The sequence below is a fragment of the Mustela lutreola genome, chromosome 3 (assembly GCF_030435805.1).
Source record: "Mustela lutreola isolate mMusLut2 chromosome 3, mMusLut2.pri, whole genome shotgun sequence".
Taxonomy (NCBI): domain Eukaryota; kingdom Metazoa; phylum Chordata; class Mammalia; order Carnivora; family Mustelidae; genus Mustela; species Mustela lutreola.
The window spans coordinates 137401281-137420515 of NC_081292.1; the positions used below are offsets into that span (position 1 = coordinate 137401281).

Sequence of the window (19235 nt, forward strand, 5' to 3'; positions counted from 1 at the left end):
AAAATGCTTTTGCTTCACACCTCAAATAATTCATACTGTAGCATGACATGAAATCTCTAATAGAGGAAGTTCTTTGCTGATTAAAAAAATGTGGAAATTTACAAAGCTAGAAGTAGATCATATATATTGAATTTAAATATAACTGAATTTGACTTCACATATATATGGCATGTGTGCAGAAACTGTATTATGAAGATTGTTCATCTTATTCCTCACTTTTATACCCAGGATAAATTTGAGATAAATTTTACTATTTAATCTAGTCACTCGACACTTCATTTGAATTTGGATACTACCACATACTATGACATGTAATGACAAAGCTTGGGGTAGCTTCGCTTGGCTCAGAACCCAAACTTGTTATATAAAAAGTAAGACAGACTCAAATCAGAGGAAGAATGTGGGCTTCATTTAAAAGTTTTCTTTGACAATGCAGAAAGAACACATGGGGAAAAAATGTTGTAATAATCCCTTTTTTCTGGTGTTTTACTTTCTTAGAAAAACCAAGCCCACCGGAAAAACTTGGAGTAACAGGTGTATCCAGAGATAGTGTTTCCCTGACCTGGCTGAAGCCAGAACACGATGGTGGAAGCAGGATTGTACACTATGTTGTTGAAGCACTAGAAAAGGGACAGAAAAATTGGGTGAGATGTGCGGTGGTCAAGTCAACCCATCATATTGTTTCTGGTCTGAGAGAGAACTCTGAATACTTTTTCCGGGTGTCTGCTGAAAATCAAGCTGGTCTGAGCGACCCAAGAGAGCTTCTGCTTCCTGTTCTTATTAAGGAACAACTAGGTATGTCTAATTTTACGTAGAAGCAAAATTTCAGATGGTTTGTGTTGATTTCATTTTTAGAGACCCTTTTTCACCTTCATCTACTGTATGCTTATTTTTCAGAACCACCTGAAATTGATATGAAGAATTTCCTAAGTCATACTGTATACGTGAGAGCTGGTTCAAACCTTAAAGTTGATATTCCAATTTCTGGAAAACCACTGCCCAAAGTGACCTTATCAAAAGATGGTGTCCCCCTAAAGGCAACCATGAGATTTAATACTGAAGTTACTGCTGAGAACCTGACCATCAATCTCAAAGAAAGCATTACCACTGATGCTGGAAGATACGAGATCACTGCTGCCAACTCCAGTGGAACAACCAAAGCTTTCCTTAACATCATTGTACTGGACAGGCCTGGTCCCCCAACTGGCCCTGTTGTTATTAGCAATATAACAGAAGAAAGTGTGACTCTCAAATGGGAGCCACCAAAGTATGATGGTGGAAGTCAAGTTACTAATTACATTGTACTCAAGAGAGAGACAAGTACGGCAGTATGGACTGAAGTGTCTACAACAGTTGCAAGGACCACGATTAAAATCATGAAGCTGACCACAGGAGAAGAATACCAATTCCGCATCAAGGCAGAAAATCGCTTCGGCATCAGCGATCACATAGATTCAGCGTGTGTGCTTGTCAAACTACCATACAGTAAGTTGCAAAACTTTTTAAGGATCCCAGGTTTTTATTTACAAAAATATTTTAAGTGTCTGTATTAACCTAAGGGATTTCTCTCTTCTGTAGCAACACCTGGACCACCATCTACACCATGGGTCACTAATGTTACTCGAGAAAGCATCACCGTGGGCTGGCATGAACCAGTGTCCAATGGAGGCAGTCCAGTTATTGGCTATCACCTGGAAATGAAAGACAGAAACAGTATTTTATGGCAAAAAGCCAACAAATTGGTCATCCGCACAACTCATTTCAAAGTCACAACAATCAGTGCTGGACTTATTTATGAATTCAGAGTATATGCAGAAAATGCTGCTGGTATTGGAAAACCCAGCCATCCTTCTGAGCCAGTCCTAGCCATTGATGCCTGTGGTATGTATTTTTCATGGGGAGGAGGATTCAGACTACTTAAAAATGCAACTCTTATTTCTGCAAAGCAAAATAATGTTGACGCAAGTTCCACTGACTTGCCTTCTCTTCTTACCACAGAGCCTCCAAGAAATGTCCGTATCACCGATATTTCAAAGAACTCTGTCAGCCTCTCATGGCAACAACCAGCTTTTGATGGAGGAAGCAAGATAACAGGCTACATTGTTGAGAGACGAGACCTCCCAGATGGCCGATGGACCAAGGCCAGCTTCACCAATGTTATCGAGACTCAATTTGTCGTTTCTGGCTTGACACAGAATTCCCAGTATGAATTCCGTGTCTTTGCAAGGAATGCCGTTGGTTCAGTCAGCAATCCATCTGAGGTTGTAGGCCCCATTACGTGCATTGATTCTTATGGTAAGCATTTTTAGAACTTTGAATCCCAAAAGCAATTTAACTCAATGTTTGTCCATACTTTTTCTAGTCCTGATCTATAGAATATCTTTTACTATGCACCTTAATTAGATATTTAGAAGAAAGTATGTACAACAGCTGGGAGTCTCAGGAGAATTCCTTAGTATCTCCTGCTCTTTTAACTGTGAAATGTGAGATTTGGACAACAGGATATCTAAAGTCCCTTCCAAATTCAACTTGTTAAATGCTTGGTATGAGCTGCTACTTTCCCTTTTCTATTTTAAACTATCATAGTCAATAATTAAAACCATGGTTGAATGCACAGAAAATATTACCCTTAAATAAGTAAAAAACTAAACAGAGGCGTTAACAATAATAGTATTAGCAGTAGCTAAAATTTGCTGGGTATTTTTCATGAATTCTCTCCCTTAATTTTAACAACCCTAACATTGGCCCATTCTACAGAACAGGAACTGAGGTTCAGAGCACTTATGTAACTTCCCTAACATGGAGAAGCTCATTAGTGTAGAGTGGGAATTCAAAGAGACTCCAGGACTCTATGTTGTTGTCATTCCAAAAAAACCATACTTGGCCATTCTGGAAAACAGGAACACATTCAACTTCACAGCAGTTTCAAAATTAAAATTTCTTGAGGCTTAGGTATCCTGTGATACCTTGTCTAAAAGTTCCCTGTGTTCAAGGAATCTCTCTGGTGTCCAGGCAGAAGTATCCGCTCCTGTTCTCATGCTCAGAATCGCAGGGCTGCTCTTTATGAATCAGGCTTTGTGGACACTGTTGTGAGACTGTGAAACAAGTCAAATTTAGTTCTGTTTCTCAAAAGTTCTAAGCAGCCTGGCAGAAAATCTGTCCAGTGACATATAGAGCTCTGTGAGTAAAGAATTCAGACTTCAAGAGTTCGACTTGAACGACCCAAAGTTGGATGTCAGTGAACTGCAAAGGGAAAACTAGAATAGGAGATAGTCCGAGGAAAAGAAAGGAGAACCTAGGATGAGACAAAATGTATAATGCAGCTTCTTCGAGGATGTTCTCACTACCGTATCCCATTCTGTCCCAGAAATTAAACACCTGATAGACTTTAAAATACATTTCAAAGGCACTGAAGTGCCTGTGTGATTACTACAGTGTCACCGAAGGACAGAGCTTCCTCACAACCTATATTTCCCATCTGGATAGAAGCCTGGCTTCCAAAATTTAAATGTTTAAAATAATAAATATATAAAATTAGAACTATTATATACTTAGATATTACTTAGTAAAAGCCAATGACCTTGCTTTGATGTTGCAATATTTTTTTCCATCCTTATGATCTTTTAAATATTTCTCATCTGTTTTTCCCACAGGTGGACCTGTAATTGATTTGCCTCTAGAATATACAGAGGTTGTGAAATACAGAGCAGGTACATCAGTAAAGCTCAGAGCTGGCATTTCTGGCAAACCTGAGCCTACAATTGAGTGGTATAAAGATGATAAAGAATTACAAACCAATGCACTGGTGTGTGTCGAAAATACCACCGACCTTGCATCTATACTCATCAAAGATGCAAGTCGCCTGAATAGTGGAAGCTATGAACTAAAACTAAGGAATGCCATGGGCTCAGCCTCGGCCACCATCAGAGTACAGATCCTTGGTAGGTGCTGCTGATAGGCCAATGTCATATTTTGGTTGCCTAGAACTTAGCAATTTTAAATTAGTAGTTTTTTTTAAAGTACTGACTGACATATTGTTTTATTCTTTCATTCACAGACAAACCAGGACCTCCAGGTGGTCCCATTGAATTTAAGACGGTCACTGCTGAAAAAATAACCCTTCTCTGGCGCCCTCCAGTGGATGATGGTGGTGCAAAAATCACTCACTACATCGTGGAAAAACGTGAGACAAGCCGCGTAGTGTGGTCTATGGTGTCTGAAAATTTGGAAGAGTGCATCATAACCACCACCAAAATTATCAAAGGAAATGAATACATCTTCCGGGTTCGAGCCGTAAACAAATATGGAATTGGGGATCCACTGGAATCTGACCCCGTGGTAGCAAAGAATGCCTTTGGTGAGACATGAGTTCATCAGCAAACTGAAATCGAATGTTTGAAATTTTTCAAATGAATTACTCTGCTAACTTGTATGTTTTCTCAGAATGATTTTCTTAGAATGTTTTCTTTTGTCTCACATCTCCCCTCACTGTCATCTTTGTCACAAGGGAAAGGATAGTCAGTGCAACTACTACACTATACTCTTGCATAGGATTTGAAGATTGAAAGGTAGAATTTATCAGTGATGTCAATCCTTCAAACTCATTTTTTCCTTTTTCTTTCTAAATAGTTACTCCTGGGCCTCCAGGCATACCAGAGGTAACCAAGATTACCAAGAATTCAATGACTGTTGTCTGGAGCAGGCCAGTTGCAGATGGTGGCAGTGAAGTAAGCGGCTATTTCCTTGAGAAAAGAGACAAGAAGAGTCTAGCATGGTTTAAAGTCTTAAAGGAGACTATCCGTGACACCAGAGAGAAAGTGACCGGACTAACGGAAAACAGTGACTACCAATACCGAGTTTGTGCTGTAAATGCTGCTGGTCAGGGTCCATTTTCTGAACCATCTGACTTCTACAAAGCTGCCGATCCAATCGGTAAGTGCTCATCAATGCAGCATCTTCACCTATGTCTCCTTCATGTCCCTAAATTGTACATGACCATGTAATCACTGAGTGTAATTCTGGTCATTCCAGACCCTCCAGGCCCACCAGCTAAGATAAGAGTCGCAGATTCAACCAAATCCTCTATCACTCTTGGCTGGAGTAAACCCGTCTATGATGGAGGCAGTGCTGTTACTGGATACATTGTTGCGATGAGACAAGGAGAGGAAGAGGAATGGACTATTGTCTCTACCAAGGGAGAAGTCAGAACCACAGAATATGTGGTATCGAACCTGACACCTGGAGTCAACTACTACTTCCAGGTATCTGCTGTAAACTGTGCTGGACAAGGAGAACCTATAGAAATGACTGAACCTGTGCAAGCTAAAGATATACTTGGTATGTACCTACTCGTATTGTTGTGTGTGTGTGTGTGTGTGTTTTTTTTAATGAGAGTGCGTCTAGGAAATCATTCATTTTCTTGCTTTAAAATTCAAAATTTATGTCCATTTTACGTCTACAGAGGAACCAGAGATTGACCTAGATGTGGCTCTCAGAACCTCTGTTATAGCTAAAGCTGGTGAATACGTACAAGTGTTGATTCCCTTCAAAGGCAGACCTCCACCTACTGTCACATGGAGAAAAGATGAGAAGAATCTTGGCAGTGATGCCAGATACAACATTCAGAACACTGATTCATCTTCATTACTCATCATTCCTCAAGTCACTCGCAATGATACAGGGAAATATATTCTCACAATAGAAAATGGCGTTGGTCAAGCAAAGTCTTCCACTGTGAGTGTTAAAGTGCTGGATACACCAGCTGCCTGCCAGAAACTACAGGTGAAACATGTTTCTCGAGGCACAGTCACTCTGTTCTGGGATCCTCCTCTCATTGACGGAGGATCTCCCATAATCAATTATGTCATTGAAAAGAGGGATGCCACCAAGAGAACATGGTCTTCAGTGTCACACAAATGTACCAGTACAACCTTTAAGATAACAGATTTGTCAGAGAAAACTCCATTCTTCTTCAGAGTTCTTGCAGAAAATGAAATTGGAGTTGGGGAGCCCTGTGAAACTACTGAGCCAGTGAAGGCTGCTGAAGTCCCAGCTCCTATCCGTGATCTTTCCGTGAAAGACTCGACAAAGACATCTGTCACCCTGAGCTGGACCAAGCCTGACTTTGATGGTGGTAGCATCATCACAGAATATGTTGTGGAAAGGAAAGGGAAAGGTGAACAAACATGGTCACATGCCGGCACAAGTAAGACCTGTGAAATTGAAGTTACCCAACTTAAGGAACAGTCAGTCCTGGAATTCAGAGTATCTGCCAAAAATGAGAAAGGACTCAGTGATGCTGTTACTATTGGGCCAATTACAGTGAAAGAACTTGTGATTACACCTGAAGTTGACCTGTCAGATATCCCTGGGGCACAGATCGCTGTGAGAATTGGGCATAATGTACACCTCGAATTGCCTTATAAAGGAAAACCCAAACCATCTATCAGTTGGCTGAAAGATGGTTTGCCACTGAAAGAAACCGAGCATGTTCGTTTCAGTAAAACCGAAAACAAAATTACTTTGAGTATTAAGAACGTCAAGAAAGAAAACGGAGGGAAATACACCCTTATTCTCGATAATGCTGTCTGTAGAAATGCCTATCCCATTACAATCATCACACTTGGCCCACCGTCCAAGCCCAAAGGGCCCATTCGATTTGATGAAATCAAGGCTGACAGTGTCATCATGTCCTGGGATGTGCCTGAAGATGACGGAGGAGGAGAAATTACCTGTTACAGCATTGAGAAGCGGGAAACTTCACAAACTAATTGGAAGATGGTGTGTTCAAGTGTTGCCCGGACAACTTTCAAAGTTCCTAATCTGGTCAAAGATGCTGAATACCAGTTTAGGGTTAGGGCGGAAAATAGATACGGAGTCAGCGAGCCACTTGTCTCAAACATTATTGTGGCAAAACACCAGTTCAGGATTCCTGGCCCCCCAGGAAAGCCAGTTGTATACAACGTGACTTCTGATGGCATGTCACTAACTTGGGACGCTCCAGTTTATGATGGTGGTTCAGAAGTTACTGGATTCCATGTTGAAAAGAAAGAAAGAAATAGCATCCTCTGGCAAAGAGTTAATACATCACCAATATCTGGAAGAGAATATAGAGTTACGGGACTCATAGAAGGCCTAGATTACCAGTTCCGTGTATATGCTGAAAATTCTGCTGGCCTAAGCTCGCCCAGTGACCCAAGCAAATTTACTTTAGCTGTTTCTCCAGTAGGTAAGTAACTGAATATTTCTGGAATATATCTAATTCAGCAACTGAATATCCTACTACAAACATACACTGCTTTTCTTCCACTTATCTGCTCCTCACCTATCTTCTGTCCACTCTCGAGAGCTAGTTGAGTAAAGCAAAGGGAATGATTTTAAGTCAGTCTAATTCTTTCAAGTTCTTTTTAAAGCTTAGCTACAAAAAAAAAATATGAAATTAAAATTAGCTTGGGGGATTTATTTATTTTTTTCTTCCACTGTGAATGAATTGATGATAAAAATGGATTACAGAAATGATAGAGTTAATTTCCATACTTTTTCAGACCCTCCTGGCACTCCTGACTACATTGATGTCACCCGGGAAACCATCACACTTAAATGGAACCCACCCCTGCGTGACGGGGGCAGTAAGATTGTGGCCTACAGCATTGAGAAACGGCAAGGGAGCGATCGCTGGGTCAGATGCAACTTTACTGACGTCAGTGAATGTCAGTACACAGTCACAGGACTTAGTCCTGGGGACCGATACGAGTTCAGAATAATTGCAAGAAATGCCGTCGGTACCATAAGTCCGCCTTCACAGTCTTCTGGCATTATCATGACAAGAGACGAAAATGGTGAGCATTTCCAACTGATCGCCAAACACGCTTAAGAGCAGTCACTTTTTTTTTTTTTTGACAGAGATCACAAGTAGACAGTGAGGCAGACAGAGAGAAAGGAGGCAGGCTCCCCACAGAGCAGAGAGCCCGATATGGGACTCAATCCCAGGACCCTGAGATCATGACCTGAGCTGAAGGCAGAGGCTTGAACCCACTGAGCCACCCAGGCGTCCCAAGCGCAGTCACGTTTTTTAAAGATACCTTTGGCCCCGGTCTATAACAGGGGAACAAGAACACCATTTCATATAGATTTCCCAGGACTGCTATGTGGATGAATTAGATTTTCTACCTTTCAAATAAAAAGAAGGAAAAAAATTAACTAATTAGCATTGATTCTTTTTAGCATGGTTATTGTTTCACTCTGTTGCCATATAAATAGCATGCAAATGGGAAGGAGTTTTGAGTTTTGTAATTCCAGTCCTTTATAATAAAAACACTCTCAAGAATAACTGTCCAGCTTTTCTGAAGTTACTAAAATACAGCACACCCCTGTGGTACAGTCCTCCCCTTGCTTGAGTGCAGCTGATGACCTCCTACAAGAACTTGTTTGAATATACAGCAGCATTAGGAAGTAAATGATCTATAAATATCTTCTAATTACAAATGGCAATGCAAGATTAATAACACGATAGACATAAAAAGGGGATGACTTCGTAGCATGCAGATGTCCTGCCCCATAATCTCGATTCTCAATTCTCAATCCTGCTTTCACAACAAGCTTTGGTAACACAGGATATACATTACCATTCCAGGCTTTAGGATATGGTGCTAATGAAAAACATGCTTACGTTTTTATCTAGCCAAACTAACGCATATTATTTCTATATCTTTTATAGTTCCACCAACTGTAGAGTTTGGCCCTGAGTACTTTGATGGTCTCATTATTAAGTCTGGAGAGAGCCTCAGAATTAAAGCTTTGGTGCAGGGACGGCCAGTACCTCGAGTAACTTGGTTCAAAGATGGAGTAGAAATTGAAAAGAAGATGAATATGGAAATAACTGATGTCCTAGGATCCACCAGCCTTTTTGTTAGAGATGCTACCCGGGACCATCGTGGTGTATATTGTGTGGAAGCCAAAAATGCATCTGGCTCCTCAAAAGCAGAAATTACGGTGAAAGTACAAGGTACTTGTGAAACAACTTCTTAATCTTATAATTTATAGGACTTGGGTTAGAGACATGCCTGATTGTACTTTAAGGGGCAAGGAAAAATTAACTCTGGAACCTTTTCTTACAGACACACCAGGAAAAGTAGTTGGGCCAATAAGATTCACCAATATCACTGGCGAGAAGGTGACCCTGTGGTGGGATGCTCCTGTCAATGACGGCTGTGCTCCCGTCACTCACTACATCATTGAGAAACGGGAAACCAGCAGACTTTCTTGGGCACTAATTGAAGATAACTGCCAGGCCCACAGCTATACTGCCACCAAACTAATAAATGGCAATGAATACCAATTCCGTGTTTCTGCAGTTAACAAGTTTGGTATTGGGAGGCCGCTTGATTCTGACCCAGTAGTTGCTCAAATACAATACAGTAAGTATCTGTTGTTTTTCTAAGGGGTACCATGTCGTAAGATTAACTTCCAATCCACATGTCTAATTTGTCTTAATTTTACAGCTGTTCCTGATGCCCCCGGCACTCCAGAACCTAGTAATGTAACCGGCAATAGCATTACCCTGACATGGGCGAGGCCAGAATCAGATGGTGGCAACGAAATTCAACAATACATCCTTGAAAGGAGAGAAAAGAAAAGCACACGATGGGTAAAAGTGATCAGCAAACGACCAGTCTCTGAGACGAGATTCAAAGTCACTGGTCTGATAGAGGGCAATGAGTATGAATTCCACGTCATGGCTGAAAATGCAGCAGGAGTGGGACCTGCAAGTGGTATCTCAAGACTAATCAAATGTCGAGAGCCGGTCAGCCCACCAAGTGCTCCCACTGTGGTCAAGGTGACCGACACGTCCAAGACAACCGTGAGCTTAGAATGGTCTAAGCCAGTGTTTGATGGCGGCATGGAAATAATTGGATATATCATTGAAATGTGCAAAGCTGACTTAGGAGACTGGCAAAAGGTAAATGCAGAGGCGTGTGTGAAAATGAGATACACAGTCACTGACCTGCAAGCAGGTGAAGAATACAAATTCCGGGTTAGTGCTATCAACGGTGCCGGAAAAGGAGAGAGCTGCGAAGTGACCGGCGCAATTAAAGCAGTTGACCGATTAGCAGCTCCTGAGTTAGACATTGATGCAAACTTCAAGCAGACCCATATTGTTAGAGCTGGGGCCAGTATCCGCCTCTTCATTGCCTACCAGGGTAGACCGACTCCTACGGCTGTGTGGACCAAGTCTGACTCCAACCTGAGCATTCGGGCTGACATCCACACAACAGACTCCTTCAGCACCCTCACTGTGGAAAACTGCAACAGAAATGATGCAGGGAAATACACCCTTACCGTAGAAAACAACAGTGGTAGTAAGTCAATCACATTCACTGTAAAGGTGCTAGACACTCCAGGCCCACCTGGCCCAATCACTTTCAAGGATGTGACCCGTGGATCTGTTACACTGATGTGGGATGCTCCTATCCTTGATGGGGGTGCCCGAATCCATCATTATGTGGTAGAAAAACGAGAAGCAAGTCGTCGTAGCTGGCAGGCTATCAGTGAAAAATGCACTCGTCAGATCCTCAAGGTCAGTGACCTGGCAGAAGGCGTTCCATACTATTTTCGTGTTTCTGCTGAAAATGAGTACGGTGTGGGTGAACCCTATGAAATGGCAGAACCGATCGTAGCCACAGAACAGCCCGCTCCACCTAAGAGACTTGACATCATTGACACGAGCAAATCGTCGGCAGTCTTAGCATGGCTTAAACCCGACCATGATGGAGGCAGCCGGATCACTGGCTACCTTCTCGAAATGAGACAAAAGGGATCTGACTTCTGGGTGGAGGCTGGTCGCACCAAACAGATGACTTTCACAGTGGAGCGCCTGGTTGAGAACACTGAATATGAATTCCGTGTGAAGGCTAAGAATGATGCTGGCTACAGCGAACCCAGGGAAGCCTTCTCCTCCGTCATCATCAAGGAGCCTCAAATTGAGCCCACTGCTGATCTCACTGGAATTACTAATCAGCTCATAACTTGCAAAGCAGGAAGCACATTTACCATTGATGTCCCAATCACTGGTCGTCCTGCTCCCAAAGTAACATGGAAGCTTGAAGAAATGAGACTTAAGGAGACAGATCGAGTGAGTATCACAACAACAAAAGACAGAACCACCCTGTCTGTGAAGGATAGCATGAGAGGTGACTCTGGAAGATACTTCTTGACCCTGGAAAATACAGCTGGTGTTAAAACATTTACCATCACAGTTGTGGTCATTGGAAGGCCAGGCCCAGTAACTGGCCCCATTGAGGTCTCATCTGTCTCGGCTGAATCGTGTGTCCTGTCATGGGCTGAACCTAAAGATGATGGAGGCACTGACATTACCAATTACATAGTTGAAAAGCGTGAATCGGGTACAACAGCTTGGCAGCTTGTCAATTCCAGCGTCAAGCGCACTCAGATTAAAGTCACTCATCTCACAAAATACATGGAATATTCTTTCCGGGTCAGTTCAGAGAACAGATTTGGTGTCAGCAAGCCTCTAGAATCAGCACCAGTAATTGCAGAGCATCCATTCGGTGAGAAAAATAAAAATATTTCAAACTTCATTATTAAGTATTTCCCCTGAATTTTATAAAATTGTATTCATATTTGATGCCTTTGTTTGTATTTAGTCCCGCCAAGTGCTCCTACCAGACCTGAAGTCTACCACGTGTCTGCCAATGCCATGTCCATTCGTTGGGAAGAACCTTACCATGATGGTGGCAGTAAAATCATTGGCTACTGGGTTGAGAAGAAAGAACGGAACACCATTCTTTGGGTGAAAGAAAACAAAGTGCCATGCTTAGAGTGCAACTACAAAGTGAGTGGTTTGGTAGAAGGACTTGAATACCAGTTCAGAACATATGCACTCAATGCTGCAGGTGTTAGCAAAGCCAGTGAAGCTTCAAGACCTATGATGGCTCAAAACCCAGTTGGTATGTATCAAAATTGAATGGGTACATTAGTTTATCATCATCATCGACACTAGAATTCAGAGTTGTATTTTTTTTTAACTTGACTTTCGCATCCCTTCCAGATGCACCAGGAAGACCAGAGGTGACAGATGTCACAAGATCAACAGTGTCACTGATTTGGTCTGCCCCGGTTTATGATGGTGGCAGCAAGGTGGTGGGCTACATCGTAGAGCGTAAGCCCATCAGTGAGGTTGGAGATGGCCGCTGGCTAAAATGCAACTATACCATCGTATCCGACAATTTCTTCACTGTGACTGCTCTCAGTGAAGGAGACACTTATGAATTCCGTGTGTTGGCTAAGAATGCAGCAGGAGTAATTAGCAAAGGATCAGAATCCACAGGCCCTGTCACTTGCAGAGATGAATATGGTAATAATAATAATAATAATAATAATAAAATAATAATCAATGTACTCCTTTTAAATGATCACAATTTTTGTGAAAATAAACGGTCCTATATTTATTCATATCCATTCTGTCTATGATAGCTCCACCCAAAGCTGAACTGGATGCCAGATTACAGGGTGACCTGGTTACCATCAGAGCAGGCTCGGATCTCGTCCTCGATGCTGCAGTTGGTGGCAAACCTGAACCCAAAATTATCTGGACCAAAGGGGACAAGGAACTAGATCTCTGTGAAAAGGTCTCTTTGCAGTATACAGGCAAGCGTGCAACTGCTGTGATCAAGTTCTGTGACAGAAGTGACAGCGGAAAATACACATTAACAGTGAAGAATGCCAGTGGGACCAAGGCTGTGTCTGTCCTGGTCAAAGTTCTTGGTAAGCCTGTCAGATGTTCTTTTAGTTTGTACAGCATTTTCATGTGTGGGTAGAAAAAAAAACATCTGAATCACTGCTTACCATTCACACCTGTTTCAGATTCCCCTGGCCCATGTGGAAAGCTCACTGTCAGCAGAGTGACAGAGGAAAAGTGCACTTTAGCCTGGAGCCTTCCTCAGGAAGATGGAGGGGCAGAAATAACTCACTACATCGTGGAAAGACGAGAGACTAGCAGGCTCAACTGGGTGATCATTGAAGGCGAATGCCCAACCCTGTCCCACGTTGTTACCAGACTCATCAAGAACAATGAATACATATTCCGAGTGCGGGCAGTGAACAAATATGGCCCTGGTGTGCCTATTGAATCAGAGCCAATTGTAGCCAGAAACTCATTCAGTGAGTATTAACACTCTGCAACAACTTGGTAGTTAAATATAATGGGATTGGGGGCAAGGGGGACTATCCTATCAATAGTGATTTTGTATAATTCTGACCATCCTCACTTTCATAAAAATATAAACAGCTATTCCATCACAACCGGGCATACCCGAAGAAGTTGGGGCCGGCAAAGAGCATATCATCATCCAGTGGACAAAACCTGAATCTGATGGTGGTAATGAGATCAACAACTATCTAGTAGACAAACGTGAGAAAAAGAGCCTGCGCTGGACACGTGTCAACAAAGACTACGTGGTATATGATACCAGGCTGAAGGTGACTGGCCTCATGGAAGGTTGTGATTACCAGTTCCGGGTCACCGCCGTGAACGCTGCTGGTAACAGTGAACCCAGCGAAGCTTCCAACTTTATCTCATGCCGAGAACCATCATGTGAGTTCTAAGAATCAGACACAAACCTAATGCCCATTAAAACCATGTTACAAATTTTCCAATATACCATTTTCAAGAACCTCTAGAATTTATGAATGATCTAGAAAAGCATATGCTTATTAGAGGGATCTTAAATATAGCTAGGCCAGAACATTTTAACCACTACTTCTGTTGATAAGTTGGCAGTTACATCGCTAAAAATTATCACAGTATTTTCCAGTCTATGAAAAAATAAATTATTTTACTACCAATATGAAAGAGATATATTTTGTGAATATTCCTAAGAATGGGAAAAATGTGGCATGTGATAATAATTACTAAAAAGAAAAAAGATGTCTTGTTTAAGAAGAGCATAAAGGTTAGTATTCTAACAAGTGCCTAACAAAATTGTCACAAGAGCTTCAAAAATAAGTGGCAAATCCTTGTACAGAGTTTGAGCCTGACTAAAAAGAATAAACCACTGTGACTGAATAGTGGAAGAAGAGGAAACCACTTTGCATACTCAGTAGAAACACAGAGGTGACAAGTGATACTAACCCTGTGGGAGCTGAGTGACTAAGGGATAGTGCCTGAGAACAGGTATTTTTAAGCAATGAGCGGAGCTAGAAGAATCCAACATATCTAGCCAAAGTAGCAGGAAGAAACCACTTACCTTTCCTAAGGAAATGTAATTTTTAAATAAAATATTAATGATGTTGATATATGAATAATAATGATATAGCATTCAGCGCTGTCCTATAAAATCAGAAGAGCCCAGTTATACAGATTATCTTGGTGAGTGTGGACAAAAAAAAAAATGCCTTACTCTTCTGGGGGTGGGAGAATCAGAAGAAAGGGAAGGTGACCACATACTTGTGGGTTAAGATGCAGAGATCATAAAGTGACTTGTATTTCTTATGGCCAGTAAGGATACAACTTAATGAATCCTTTTTTAAAAAATTTTAATCCTGGGACGCCTGGGTGGCTCAGTTGGTTAAGCAGCTGCCTTCAGCTCAGGTCATGATCCCGGCGTCCTGGGATCGAGTCCCACATCGGGCTCCTTGCTCCGCAGGGAGCCTGCTTCTCCCTCTGACTCTGCCTTCCACTCTGTCTGCCTGTGCTTGCTCTCGCTCACTCTCTGAACAAATAAATAAATAAAATCTTAAAAAAAAAAAAAAAAAAAAAAAAAAAAAAAAAAAAATTTTAATCCTTTACTACACTATAGAAAGACCTTTTAAAATATTGACTTTAATAAATCACAGAGTTTTTTTTTTTCCTTATAAACCTTATTAAAAGACCTTTTGAAATACTGGTGGCGGGGCGGGGAGAGTAATAATGCCTTTGTGAGTCTTGAAAACCAAAAATATAAACCCTCAAACCTTCCTTATTTGTATAATATGTGAACTCGCCCTTTTTAAATTCCATAGATACCCCTGGACCACCTTCTGCTCCAAGAGTTGTGGATACCACCAAGACCAGCATTAGTTTGGCATGGACCAAGCCCATGTATGATGGTGGCATTGACATCATAGGATACGTTCTTGAAATGCAAGAGAAAGACACTGATCACTGGTACCGAGTGCATACCAATGCCACAATAAGAAATACTGAATTCACTGTGCCAGAGCTTAAAATGGGCCAGAAATACTCCTTCAGGGTTGCTGCTGTGAATGCGAAGGGTATGAGTGAATACAGCGAATCAACTGCTGAAATTGAGCCCGTGGAAAGACTAGGTATTTATAATAAAAGCTTTTAGGTGAATTTTTTCTCATTGCACCTATTCATAAATTAAGTTTTGACATTTGCTTTCCAGAAATACCAGACCTAGAGCTTGCCGATGATTTAAAGAAGACTGTGACCATCAGAGCTGGGGCCTCATTGCGCCTGATGGTGTCTGTATCTGGAAGACCACCTCCTGTCATCACATGGAGCAAGAAGGGCATTGACCTTGCAAACCGGGGCATTATTGACACCACTGACAGCTACTCTTTACTTATTGTGGACAAAGTTAACCGGTACGATGCTGGAAAATACACTATTGAAGCCGAAAATCAATCTGGCAAGAAATCAGCAACAGTCCTTGTTAAAGTATATGGTAAGTATTTGTCTTAAAATTGACTACACTCTAAGTAGATTTCTTAAAAAAAAAAAAAAAAAAAACCTTTGACCTAAGATTGATCACCTCTCTAGAGAGAAACCATGTTGAATACGTGTTCCTGAAAAACACAAAACAGATCTACCAACCAATCAGCAAATAAGTTTGAATCTTACATTCTACTTTTTTAGATACTCCTGGTCCCTGTCCTTCAGTGAGAGTTAAAGAAGTATCAAGAGATTCTGTAACCATTACCTGGGAAATTCCCACAATTGATGGTGGAGCTCCTGTCAACAATTACATTATTGAGAAACGTGAAGCTGCCATGAGAGCATTCAAAACAGTAACTACCAAATGCAGCAAGACACTTTACCGAATTTCCGGACTTGTAGAAGGAACTATGTACTATTTCCGAGTGTTGCCGGAAAATATTTATGGCATAGGGGAACCATGTGAAACATCTGATGCAGTTCTGGTCTCAGAAGTACCTCTGGTGCCTACAAAGCTAGAAGTGGTCGATGTCACCAAATCAACTGTCACTCTGGCCTGGGAAAAACCACTCTACGATGGTGGTAGCCGACTCACAGGATATGTCCTTGAGGCCTGCAAAGCTGGCACCGAGAGGTGGATGAAGGTCGTCACCTTAAAACCCACAGTCCTAGAGCACACTGTTATTTCCTTAAACGAAGGTGAACAGTATCTATTTAGAGTAAGGGCACAAAATGAGAAAGGCGTGTCAGAACCAAGAGAGATCGTCACGGCCGTGACTGTACAAGACCTCAGAGGTATGTACCAAATCAACAAAAACAACCATAACAGTGATGTAAAGAAAACATTCAGAATTCATGATACTTTGTCCTTAGAAATAATGCTTAAAAATTAAGGCCTATTCTCTTTCTCCTAGTGTTGCCAACAATCGATCTTTCTACAATGCCTCAAAAGACCGTTCATGTCCCAGCCGGCAGACCAGTGGAGCTCGTGATACCAATCGCTGGTCGCCCACCTCCTGCTGCTTCCTGGTTCTTTGCTGGTTCGAAACTAAGAGAATCAGAGCGTGTCACGGTTGAAACTCATAGTAAAGTAGCCAAATTAACCATCCGTGAAACCACCATCAGAGATACTGGAGAATATACACTTGAACTGAAGAATGTCACTGGAACTACTTCAGAGACCATTAAAGTTATCATTCTTGGTAAGGATGTGTGACAAAGACACATGTGAGTTGTTGATGTTCAGTCACCCAATTGTGATTTGAAGTGAAAATTAATTTTCCGGATTTCTTTCTCTTTCATAGATAAGCCTGGTCCTCCAACTGGGCCTATTAAGATTGATGAAATTGATGCTACTTCAATTACCATTTCCTGGGAACCACCCAAATTGGATGGTGGCGCTCCATTGAGCGGTTATGTGGTCGAACAGCGTGATGCCCATCGTCCAGGATGGCTGCCAGTGTCTGAATCCGTGACTAGACAGACATTTAAGTTTACCAGACTCACTGAAGGCAATGAGTATGTGTTCCGTGTGGCTGCAACGAACCGCTTCGGGATTGGCTCTTACTTGCAGTCTGAGGTCATAGAATGTCGCAGCAGCATCAGTAAGTGCTTGGACCCTTAAGACTACCATTCTCCCCACCTGATTCTGAAAGTTGACAGAAGGGAATTTGTTTTTACTATGTACTAAGGAAAAAGAGGTCCCAAAATTAACCCTACGGTCTTTCTAAAGTTTCCTGGAGGTTTTCAACAGCGGTTTTTTGTTTGTTTGTTTGTTTGTTTGTTTTAATGAAAAAGAGGAAGGAGAAAAGGAATGAGGGAGACAGGGGGGACTGGCTAGGTTATAGTGAGGGAAAAAAATACAGAATACATGCCTAGTAAATGTTTACAAAATTAAAGAAAATGAGGAGCCTCAAGAAAAGTATAAAAATAAAAACATTGAAAAAATAGTCACAAGTCTTATATGCTATTTAAAAGGCTAAGACATACTTACAGAAATGTGTGTGTCTTTATTTTATTCTCATTACCATAATGTGTTTACCTCTGTCTGACTGCAGGTATTCCAGGACCTCCAGAAACATTACAAATATTTGATGTCTCCCGTGATGGCATGACACTGACTTGGTATCCACCAGAAAACGATGGTGGCTCCCAAGTGACTGGATATATCATTGAGCGCAAAGAAGTGAGAGCAGATCGATGGGTCCGTGTAAATAAAGTACCAGTGACGATGACACGGTACCGTTCCACTGGCCTTATTGAAGGCTTAGAATATGAACACCGTGTCACAGCCATTAACGTGAGAGGGACTGGGAAACCAAGTCGTCCTTCCAAACCCATCGTTGCCATGGATCCAATTGGTAAATATATTGTGTATAGGTCAATTTTTTGAGGTATAATTTAAATATAGTAAAATTTATAATGTCACCAAATCAACTGTCACTCTGGCCTGGGAAAAACCACTCTATGATGGTGGTAGCCGACTTCTGAAAAGGTCCTGTTTGTAAGCACCACCACAGTCAAAATATAGAGTTCTTAAAATATATATATATATATAGAGAGAGAGAGAGAGAGAGAGAGTGAGTTCATTCTTCCATCAGCTCAGAAAGTTCAGTTGTGGATCCCCTCCCCACTCCAGCCCCTAGTAGCTTGGGCAAGTAACTTTTTGTATTACCCTCTTGAATCTATTCCCAATTCTTTAAAATGGGACTTATAATACATGCTCTATATCAGTGCTTAGTTCTTTGAATAAGTTACTACTTCTAAAAGCACTTTGAGAGCTGATGATAAATGTAGGATGGCAGTAGTGATCATAAATAAAGCACATTTAAGACTGAGGAAAAAGCAAGAGCTTTAAGTATTATTAACTGATAAAATGAATAAAATTTTAACAAAAAACTGTATTCTAATGTTTACACAATTCATTGCATGTTAGGTGGCACAGTTGGTTTTCAGCTTGGCAGCAACTTTAACAATATCTAATTGTCTTATTCTTTTTTTTTAAATTTATTTATTTGACAGAGAGATCACAAGTAGGCACAGAGGCAGGCAGAGAGAGAGAGAGAGAGGAGGAAGCAGGCTCCCTGCTAAGCAGAGAGCCCGATGTGGGACTAGATCCCAGGACCCTGAGATCATGACCTGAGCCGAAGGCAGCGGCTTAACCCACTGAGCCACCCAGGCGCCCTAATTGTATTATTCTTAACCCCAGCTCCTCCAGGGAAGCCGCAAAACCCAAGAGTTACTGATACAACAAGGACATCAGTCTCCCTGGCCTGGAGTGTTCCAGAAGATGAAGGAGGATCTAAAGTCACAGGTTACTTGATTGAAATGCAAAAAGTAGATCAACACGAATGGACCAAATGTAACACCACCCCAACCAAGATTCGGGAGTATACCCTAACACATCTACCTCAGGGCGCTGAATACAGATTCCGTGTCCTAGCTTGTAACGCTGGTGGACCTGGGGAGCCTGCTGAAGTACCAGGAACAGTCAAAGTCACTGAAATGCTTGGTAAGAAATATGATCACTTACTTTCTGTGAATAATTGATTTATTTCTT

At 41.6% G+C, this 19235-nt stretch overlaps 1 protein-coding gene across 3 annotated transcripts in view; it reads left to right on the forward strand.

Moving 5' to 3' along the window:
* Window positions 1-19235, forward strand: part of TTN (titin) — a 282606-nt gene that overhangs the window by 249145 nt on the left and 14226 nt on the right. For all 3 annotated transcript variants that reach the window (XM_059166916.1, XM_059166913.1, XM_059166914.1), the window contains 25 exons: window positions 499-795; window positions 898-1485; window positions 1579-1881; window positions 1999-2295; window positions 3654-3941; window positions 4058-4357; window positions 4630-4932; window positions 5032-5337; window positions 5462-7228; window positions 7545-7838; window positions 8717-9004; window positions 9117-9416; window positions 9501-11567; window positions 11664-11966; window positions 12068-12373; window positions 12493-12783; window positions 12883-13179; window positions 13307-13612; window positions 15019-15324; window positions 15405-15686; window positions 15878-16471; window positions 16591-16878; window positions 16981-17280; window positions 17734-18036; window positions 18885-19187. In XM_059166916.1, coding sequence (XP_059022899.1) covers window positions 499-795; window positions 898-1485; window positions 1579-1881; window positions 1999-2295; window positions 3654-3941; window positions 4058-4357; window positions 4630-4932; window positions 5032-5337; window positions 5462-7228; window positions 7545-7838; window positions 8717-9004; window positions 9117-9416; window positions 9501-11567; window positions 11664-11966; window positions 12068-12373; window positions 12493-12783; window positions 12883-13179; window positions 13307-13612; window positions 15019-15324; window positions 15405-15686; window positions 15878-16471; window positions 16591-16878; window positions 16981-17280; window positions 17734-18036; window positions 18885-19187 — 11277 coding nt within the window. The remainder of the gene's footprint in view (window positions 1-498; window positions 796-897; window positions 1486-1578; window positions 1882-1998; window positions 2296-3653; window positions 3942-4057; window positions 4358-4629; window positions 4933-5031; window positions 5338-5461; window positions 7229-7544; window positions 7839-8716; window positions 9005-9116; window positions 9417-9500; window positions 11568-11663; window positions 11967-12067; window positions 12374-12492; window positions 12784-12882; window positions 13180-13306; window positions 13613-15018; window positions 15325-15404; window positions 15687-15877; window positions 16472-16590; window positions 16879-16980; window positions 17281-17733; window positions 18037-18884; window positions 19188-19235) is intronic.